Source organism: Bison bison, unplaced genomic scaffold (assembly GCF_000754665.1).
Source record: "Bison bison bison isolate TAMUID 2011002044 unplaced genomic scaffold, Bison_UMD1.0 scf7180017864456, whole genome shotgun sequence".
Classification (NCBI taxonomy): Eukaryota; Metazoa; Chordata; class Mammalia; order Artiodactyla; family Bovidae; genus Bison; species Bison bison.
In genome coordinates this window covers 9,082,781-9,092,614 of record NW_011495018.1, presented here as the reverse complement: position 1 = coordinate 9,092,614, position 9,834 = coordinate 9,082,781, and the positions used below count along the sequence as shown (strand labels likewise).

The window sequence follows — 9,834 nt, the reverse complement described above, 5'->3', positions numbered from 1 at the left end:
TATTAGTAGGACTCTGGGGCTTTTGGACATGTATTCCCTGCCCAAGGAGCAGTTGTACATTTTGAAACTTTCTGATGCTGTGCTTTCATTGTGTTGATCACTCAGTCCTGAGTCCAGTGGGTACTGATTCTTCCATTGCTCAGCCTAGCTTAATGCTGTGCACAAGTCAGGCCTCTCGCTCTGCGACGCAGAAGCCCCATCCGTCCGGCTCCTCCTACCCCAGTCATATCTCTGAAGAAGCTCCAAGACTCCTTCCATGCAAATTCTCCACTCTCTCTCGGTGGGTATCTTGGGGTGAATCTTCCTGGATTCAGCAAGCTATTTGCCTTTTGCTTTTCAGGATGGTGAAGTGATTGGAATTAACACACTGAAAGTGACAGCTGGAATCTCCTTTGCAATTCCATCTGATAAGATTAAAAAGTTCCTAACGGAATCCCATGATCGACAAGCCAAAGGTAAAGCAAACGCCCCCGGCAGCCCACCAGAGATTTTAGGCCTGGGGCTTGGCTACCCCTCAGAAACTGGAGGGCAGGGAAAATGATCCCCTGAAGGTCAGCCACACCTTTCCTATCAAGAAGGGAAAGGAATGCATGTCATTAGGTCATCGATGTTTGACTGTTTTTTTGGCCTATGATCATGCGTGTTTCATATGTTTCAATCTATTATGTACCAGGCATGATCCTGGGTGATTTCTGTACATCATTTCACTGTATTATTCATTATGTCATTCAATCCCTTTGCCTGATCAGGTGGGACTTAGTCCCATTTTACTGATGAGAAAACTGAGATTCAAGGAGCTCATTCAGTCCACAAATGTTTAGTGACTCTTCTGCTCAATGTCAGGCTGGGGGTTTGAAGCTCAACAGGGTCCCTGTCAGGTGTGCTGTTTACCTTCTACCTGGGGGAGAGAGGAGGCAGGTAGGGTCCCAATCAGGATTTGAACCACAAGCTGAGAGCATCCCTGTATGGCCCTGACTACACAACAAACTGGGGGGATGGAACCCCACTGCTCCTGGTGTCCCCGGCACAGCCGCCAACTGGGCTGACCTTCTGCTTCCTTCTGTGGTCCCACCAGGCAAAGCCATCACCAAGAAGAAGTATATCGGCATCCGAATGATGTCACTCACACCCAGGTCGGTAACGGGACGTCTGTGTCTGTCTGTGTCTGTCTGTGTCTTAAATTCACTTACTTCTTTAAGTTCAAATATTTATTTGTTTAAAATTCAAATATTTAATTTACATGGCTGTTCCAGGTCTCAGTTGTGGCACGTGGGATCTTTGAGTTGTGACACGTGAACTCTTAGTTACCACGTGTGGGGTCTAGTTCCCTGAGCAGGGATTGAACCCAGGGCCCCTTGCACTGGGACCTCTGAGTCTTAGCCCCGGACCACCAGGGATGTCCCTGTGTCTTAAATTTAAAACAGACTAACTTCAGAGGACTCTCACGGGCACCCTGAAAAGAGAAACCTTATTCTGCCTCGAGACAGCTCAGTGTCTGATTTAAGTACATTAGGAAAGAGAGGAGGGGCCATTAACTTTGGCCTCACATGGGCTTCCCTGGTGGCTCAGATGGTAAAGCGTCTGCCTGCAATGCACGAGACCCGGGTTCCATCCCTGGGTCGGGAAGATCCCCTGGAGGAGGAAATGGCAACCCACTCCAGTACTCTTGCCTGGAAAATTTCCAAGGACTGAGGAGCCTGGTAGGTTACAGTCCATGGGGGTCACAAAGGGTCGGACATGACTGAGCGGCTTCACTTTGTTTCGTGTTGTTTTATCCTTCATGTTTGTTTCTGGGGTTCTGAGCAGATCCTTCCTTCTGAAAGATTCTGCTTTTCTTTGAAAGAAAGAAAAGAAAGTGAACTGAACTCCGGGTCTCCCGCATTGCAAGCAGACGCTTTACCGGCTGAGCCAGCAGGGAAGCCCACGCTTTTCTTTGAAGGCAGGCCTGATGAGCCCAGGTGTTGGTCATTGCCCCCCGGCCCCCCGCCGCCCCCCACCTCCACGCCTTCCTCTCCCCACCTGGTCTGTTGAAACCCACATTCCAGGAGTGCCCTAAGCCCCTCCCTCAGCGCCCCAGAGCGCCCTGCCTTTCTTTAACTCTGCCGCCTGTGGGCTGGGGCTCCTGGAATGCCAGGCAGGGCGGCATGACTGATGGGCTTGTTTTCCCCGAGCTGGTGAAAGTTGCGGTATGTGGCTGCCAGACGCATGACATACTGGTGTTTGAACCTTGATGAAAAAACCTGGTGTGATTGTAGGCGTCTTGGTACCTAAGGGCCTGGTTGAAACTCTTAGAAGTTAAGTCGGCAAAGAGCAGAACCTGTTGATATAAATACTAATATCTTAATTACTGTAATTAACGGGCAATTAATTAATTGTGAACACACAACTATTAGTTTAGACACGTGTGATAAATGGTGGTGCCTTTCTTAGCTGGCTTGCCAAGACTGAAATGTGCATCAGGTCTTGTCTTGGAACTCTGAGAGATGGAAGCCTGGGGGATGTAGGGAAGGGAAGGGAAGGAATGTGGGCCTGGGGGTCCAGCTTCCTGGGTTCCTGTCCCAGCTCTACTGTTTCCTGGCTTGTGACCTTGGGATGGCTTGAGCCCTGAGTGCCTCAATTTTCTCCTCTCTGGGATCAGGATAACCGGGCAGGCTTGCTGGTGTGTGGGGAGCACTGAGTCAAAGCTGGGGTACGTGGGTGATGGCAGTGGTCACTAGCCACGGGGAGCCCACCCACCCTTTTTCGCGTGCTTGCTCAGTGCCGGGCACGGGACCAGGCACTAGATCTAGATAAGATCCTGGTCCTCCTAACAACCTCATGGCACTGTGCCTGTTTAACAGGTGAGAAAAGCCAGGCACAGAGAGGTTAAGCAACTGCCCAAGATCACACAGTCAGGAAGGGGCAGGGCTGCGGTTCCAAAGCAGGCCGACCATTACACTGTCCTGACTTCTTAAGTGGTGGTTGTTGTGTGTCCACCTCTTTGTGACCCCATGAACTGCAACATACCAGGCTCTTAAGTGGTAGCTACTCTCAGTTAATTAATAAAAATGATAATGCTAAAATGTTTCTCTTGCTGTCATCCAGGAAATCTTTGACTCTAGGAAATAAGCAATTGGCAGCAGAATCAAAATCCCTGGACCCCTCCAGGGATTTTGGACCACTTCCCTCGACCACTGCCACTTTGGACCACTGGACCGCTTCCCTGCTGTTCCAGTGGCTAAGACTCTGCACTCCCAGTGTAAGGGGCCCAGGTTCGATTCCTGGTCGGGGAACTGGATCTCACATGGTGCAACTAAATATCCTGCATGCCACAACGAAGAGCTGGCTCAGCCAAATAAATAAATAAGGAAACATTAAAAAATAATAATAAAAAGGAAACTTAAACAGTAAAAAAAAAAACCTGATTTTTTTACATTGGAATTTGACATTAGAATCAGGGATGGAAGAGAAGCCCTGTGGGAGCCCCGTTGTTCTTAATGGTTAATCCAGGTGTTCTTTCTCCCAAGCAGCAAAGCCAAAGAGTTGAAGGATCGCCACCGAGACTTCCCCGACGTGCTTTCAGGAGCGTATATCATTGAAGTAATTCCTGATACCCCCGCAGAAGCGTGAGTTAGAATCCCTCTCCATTTTCCTGATAATCGTGTGTTTCCTGGAGGTAGGGGGCAGGGAACTGTTCTTTTCGTCTCCCCTCAGGTGACTGTAAGGACCCTTGACAGAATGGTCCAACATTTGTGTCCATCCTGCCGGTCAGGGCTTCCGACCTGGCTCAGCTCAGGGCTCGTCGGCAGAAGGAGGCTTCCTGGCTAGACGTCCTTTTCAGGAGGGAATCAGATGGACTTGTTAGGAGTCTCCGGGACAAACCTGGCTAGATGGGGAAAGACGGTTGAAGGAGCAGTGTCTCTGAGACCTCAGGCAGTGATCCTGGCCTAGGCTGCTAGAGGCATCTCTTCCTGAGGGCTTCTCTAATTATGCCTGTTACCAGTCAGGCCTTACTTATCCACACCTCTAGAAAAATAGCACAGGGAGCATCAAAGTAACAGGGAAAGAAGTTGCTCAACCCACAGTCAGGTTTATTACCTGTGAAAGTGTTAGTCGCTCGGTTGAGTCAGACTCTTTGCAGTCCCATAGCCTATGTGGACATAATATCCACGGAGACGCGCTAGACCAGGGAGTGGCCAGCAGACTGTTCCCAGGAGCCAGATCTGGTCTGATGCCTGCTTTGGGGTTAAGATTAGATTTTGCATTTTTATTTTATTTTTTGTTTTAAAATGCATTTATTTTTTATTGAAGGATAATTACTTTACAGAAAGATTTTGCATTTTTAAATGGTTGAAATAATTTAATTAAGAACAGTTATTTTAGGACACTTAAAAATGATACGAAATTCAAATTTTAGTGTTACGTAAATGAAATCTTACTGGGGCACGGCCATGCCCAGCAGATTATATATTGTTTGTGGTGGCTTTTGGACTCCCACGGAAGAGTTGGGTTGTTGTGATGGGAACCATCTGGACTGCAAAGACTAAAATATTTCCTCTCTGGCCATTTACCAGAAAACTTTGCTGACCCCTGTCCTAGGCCACTAAGGTGCATAACAGCTTATTTGATGCTGTCACACACAAGAGTTAAGGTTACAGCAGCAATAAGGCAAAGCGGTGCCTCACAGTGGAACCATACCTGTGGGCACCGTAGAGCTGTAATACCCATGACAAGCAAGCTGGCCACCGCGGTCGCTGGCGTGTCCTCACTTCCTTTGGTGTCAGTCTGTGATAAGATCATACAAATGCCCACACACATTTCTACAGTGGACATGATTGCTGATGTGGCCCAAAAACCTCAAAAGGCAATAATGCAACCCATGGGTGGTTTAAGCCATTCTCACAAAAGTTAACTACCATCCCACCCTGTTTGCTCTGGGCTCTCGGGTCCTAAACTGTGCCTCTGTAGAGGTGAAGTTGCTCACCTTTCCTGGCGGCTGCACCAGGAGACGTGGAAACATTGCAATCATATTTCCCTTTGTGTTGCAGTGGGGGGCTCAAGGAAAACGATGTCATCATCAGCATCAATGGACAGTCGGTGGTCTCCGCCAACGACGTCAGCGACGTCATTAAGAAGGAAAGCACCCTGAATATGGTTGTCCGCCGGGGCAACGAAGACATTATGATCACCGTGATTCCCGAAGAAATTGACCCATAGGCAGAGGCATGAGCTGGACTCCATGTTTCCCTCAGAGAACTCTCCAGTGGACGATGCTCGGTGACTCTGGGGCTGGTGGCACCGGATGCCCAAGACTTGACTGCCATGTTGCTTGTTCCGCAGAAACACTGGCCAGCAGAACCCTTCTTGATAGTTCGCAGGCAAAAGCCAATGTAAAACGTTGTAGACCCGCAGGCAGAAGCTCCCCCTTCTGTATCCTATGTACGCAGTGTGCTTTTTCTTGCCAGCTTGGACCGTCCCTTCTCGGACAGTCAGCATTTGTCTTCCCCTTTAACTGAGTCACCATCTTAGTCCAGCTAAGGCTGTTGCTGTAACGCATAGATAAGAGGAAGGTCCCATGGGAGCCAGGATGGTACTGGGCGTGTTTATGCTTTCTTCCGAGTCAGCACCCAGAGGAGGGAGATGCTGAGACAACGAGAGGGTGAGCGCTGGCTTCCGGAATGGCCACAGTTGCCTCTTTTAGGAATCTCTTCAGAACTGGGAGCACAGTGACTTGAGTTATTAAAATACTTGTTCATACTTTGCGTCCTGGCGTCCTTCTTTCCCGGGAACAGCTGGTTACAGTCTCTTTGAATCGATTATCATGTCAACAGCCTGCTCTTTAAACCATGTTGTCTGTGAGGGTTGAGCTCGAGGTCTCACCAGTTATTTCAGAGTCAGCCTGGGGGTTCACACGTGCTGGGAACACTGTGCCCCATCACCCCGGATTCCTGAAAGAGGCTTGAAGTCAGTTGCCCTTGCATCTGGGGCTTTTCAAACTAAAAAGAGGCTGTCAACCCCACATATCATGCAATCAGTCAGCAAAGAGTCCCTGGGCCTCTAGTCTGTGCCAGGCGAGGCATAGGCTGAGGAAGAGGGGTGAGCACAGAGCGGAACCCCAGAGCTTCCGCTGAGAGACCAGGTCTCTTTCTGAAAGGGAGATGGTTCAGGAGACCAGGATGTGACCTGAGAGCAGTCCTGAGTCTTTAGAAAGTACAGGCTGAAGCTGATTTCAGCTGTCATGGGCTCTGAAATAGAACCTTAAATCTTGGGAGGGTTTGGAGCAGGGCTCCCCTGACACGTCCTAGAACAGACACAGCCTCAAGCAGCTGTGGACCCCTTTATCTCCAGGGGTTTGGGGAGATAAGCTTCCAGGAGTTTGGGGAGAAAGCTTCCAGGAGTTTGGGAAGCTGGACCCAGGAAAACTTGAGCTTGGGAATTTCCACAGACCTGAGTGCCTGCACACATCACAGAGGGGGCTGTTTACAACCAGAGCAGAGGGTGAAGGCTTTCTAAGGGTCAGTCATCAGGAGTGGGTACTTGAACAGGATGGAGGTTCAGTTTTGTAGACTGAGAGCTTTAACCGTCCCTCGACCGCTAGACCTCGACGATCCATTCGTAACAGAGAGGCTAGGGCAGGTCAAAGGCCCAGGTGAAGTGGGGGTGTAGCAGAACCAGGCCCTCATCGGTACAGTGCTTGGCAGCTGGGCCGCTGGTGTTCTGTGGGACACGGAGCGTCCCTCCGCTCCCTGCTTAGATGACCTTGTAGAGTCAGGGAGGAGCCAGCAAACGCTCTCCCTGCTGGCGTGGGTTTTGCGTTCCCTCCCTCCTCATTAAAGGTGGTGACTCAGAGAATGGCCTTCAGCTCCAGGGGCTCAGACTCAGATGTTCTGCCTCTTGTTCTGCTCCTCTGGTGGTCCCCAGGGCCGAAGGGCTGCCCCAGGTGGGGAGGATGTGCAGGGTGGCATGTGGGTGGCATGTGGTCAGAGGCAGCCCGGCCACAGCCCATCTGTCTTTGGCCTGTCATCCACTCAGGAGATCACAGATGGTTCCTCTGGAAGGAACTGGCCTGGCGGCTGGCGGGCCTGGATCCTCCAAAAACACTCAGCAACATCTCCCGAAGGGCCACAGGGCTCTGGGTGGGGTCTGAGTTTTGTCTGCCCACGTGGAAGCCTACAAGGCTGCAGAAAGGACAGCGTGGCATGCTGTGGGCACATGCTGTGTTTGGTTACAAGCCTCCACCAGCCTCTGGGACCCTCTGTGCTCTGTGGATTACATATCCTTGCACTCCATACTCATCCTTTTAGATTTCACCAGATTCCTTAAAATAGATATTTATTCCTCTTGCTTTGGGCTGTGATGGAGGTCTTTGCAACATGAATTAGCCTTGAAACCTGGGAGGCAGAGCTTAGTTGAAAGAGCATGGTTTTTGGAGTTAGACAGACTTGGGTTTACTCTACTGTCTAGATCTTACTGGCTGTGTGACTTTTGAATAGTTACTTAACCTCTCTGTGCCTGTTTCCCAGATGGGAATAGCAATAGTACTGACTTCTTATGGCTGTTGTGGGGATTAAATGAACTAATACACAGCACAAGGTAATCACTCAGTAAATGCTAGCAACATATATGTGAAGTGTCTTTGAGCCCTCTGTAAAATGGGGAACAATAACAATGTCCCTCTTGCACTGGAGTTGTGAGGGTTAACCATGATAGCACGTGCCACTAGGTCAGTACAGCTGCTATTGTTTTGTTATTAGCCTGCCAGCCTGATGCTGGGAAAGAATGAGGGCAGGAGGAGAAGAAGGTGACAGAGGGTGAGATGGCTGGATGGCATCACCGACTCAATGAACTTGAGTTTGAGCAAACTCTGGAAGATAGTGAAAGACAGGGAAGCCTGGCGTGCTGCAGTCCCTGGGGTCACAAAGAGCTGGACACGACTGAGCAACTGAACGATGTTAACAAGCCTGCCATTGTTCTGGGGTTTAATGACACTCACAGTAGCTGACATCTGTTGGGTGCTTGCTGCGTGACAGACGCCATGCTGAGCATCATCCATTTATTAGCTAGTAGTTGTCCTCAGTTCAGCCCTGAGGTGGACACTGCATTTATCCCCTCTGACAAGTGAAGAAATGGCTGTTCAGAAATTAGGCCTTTTGCTTAAGACACGGAGCTCATAAGTGGGAGCTCTGATATAAGCCCAGGGGGTCTGAGCTCATGGCTTTTGTATGGTGCCATCTGGTCCATCTTTGTCTTCTTAGGACCAAGCCTTCTGGTCCCTCTGTCTCTGTCTAGCTTAAATCTATCTCCACTTCTAGAAGGTGGTCATGGGGACCTGCGGGCTCAGCCCCTCTGCTGGGTTTCTGTCTCCTCCTTGCCCGTTTGCGCCCATCAACAACCACTTCTCTGTCTCCTGCAAAGCTCCCTCTGCCCATCCACCACCTCCCAATCTCAGCCCTCCAGGCTCCAGCCCTCTGCTTCCAGCTTTTGCAAAACCCTAAGCCACCAATCACAGGGCACATTTGCATTGCTGGCCAATCCCCACCCGGCCCTGCGGGAAGCTTCGAGACAGAGGCCCTGAGTGCAGAGCTCTCTTTGCTGCACTTTCTAGGCCCAGCTGAGTGGCGGTCGTGCCAGCAGCTCTGGACAGGAACCTGCTCTTTTCTGGCTTGATGTCTCCATCTGAAAATTGGAAGAGTGCCCCATGTCTGGTGGGTGTGGTGAAAGGCAGAATGTTTTTACAAGAACTTGCGTGCTGCTCGCCTCCACCCGGTCAACTCTTCAGACAGGCCCGAGCCTCAGAGATAGTGCTTTGATTGGCAGGCAAGGGCACTGGGCCCATTTTAGGTAAGTGCCACTGAAGGCAGGGCCAGTCTTGCTGAGGTTGTGCGGAAGGCTTGTGTCTGGGCGGGTGGACAGGGCAGGTTCCAGATGATGGTAAAAGCTGCCTTCCCCTTTGAAGGTGGTTATAAGCGAGGTCGGGGCCCTGGTGGCTCAGCCTGTAAGGAATCTACCTGCAATGCAGGATACCCAGGTTGGATCCCTTGGTCGGGGAGATCTCCTAGAGAAGGAAATGGCTACCCACTCCAGTACTCTTGCCTGGGAAATCCCATGGACAGAGGAGCTTGGCGGGCTATCCATGGGGTCGCAAAGAGTCGGACACGACTGAGCATCGAACACTTTCACTTTCATAAGTATGGTCAGGGATGTGATGGCACCAGGCTGGCAAGTAGGTTTTTCCTGTGTCCTGGTAACACCCGTCAGTTGTGGGACTGCCTGGAGCGTCAGGCTGAGTGGTTGTAAGACTTGGCGCAAAGGCATTTTCAAGAAGAAATGCAGGACTTCCCCGGTGGTCCAGTGGTTAAGAATTGGCCTGCCAATGCAGGGGGCTCGGGTTTGATCCCTGGTCTGGGAAGATTCCACCTGCCGGGCAACTCAGCCCGTGCACCCCAACTACTGAAGCTCGTGTGACTACCGTGCTCTGCAACAAGAGAAGCCTGCTGCAAAGAGAAGCCCGTGCGTGTGACTGGAGAGCAGCCGCACCGCGCTATAACTAGAGAAAGCCTGAGGGCAGCAACAAAGACCCAGCACAGCCAGACATAAAGAAATCCATAAATATTTTTTTTTTTAAATGAAGAGGAACTGCTGTCTGGGCCGCACTTGCAGCCACTCTGATGATGCCACTGACAGCTGGGCTGTGGCGGGCAGTCTGATCTCAATGCTGCCTTCTGGGCCACGTGGCCCTGCCCTCCTGGGTCAGCCCCTCCTGACCCCATGCCTGCCTGCCTGGCAACTGCGACTCACCTGCTCCACAGGGCCTCTTGCAGCTCTCCCAGGGCCACCACCACAGGCCACTGCCCA

At 50.9% G+C, this 9,834-nt stretch overlaps 1 protein-coding gene across 1 annotated transcript in view; it reads left to right on the top strand.

Annotated features, from left to right (window-relative positions):
• The window catches only part of HTRA1 (HtrA serine peptidase 1), a 43,694-nt gene extending 37,958 nt beyond the window's left edge, over window positions 1-5,736 (top strand). Inside the window, exons 8-11 of the mRNA XM_010859579.1 lie at window positions 341-455; window positions 1,076-1,133; window positions 3,510-3,605; window positions 5,028-5,736. Of these exons, the coding sequence (XP_010857881.1) occupies window positions 341-455; window positions 1,076-1,133; window positions 3,510-3,605; window positions 5,028-5,196 (438 nt within the window). The 3' untranslated portion in view covers window positions 5,197-5,736. The remainder of the gene's footprint in view (window positions 1-340; window positions 456-1,075; window positions 1,134-3,509; window positions 3,606-5,027) is intronic.
• Window positions 5,737-9,834: the final 4,098 nt, after the last annotated feature.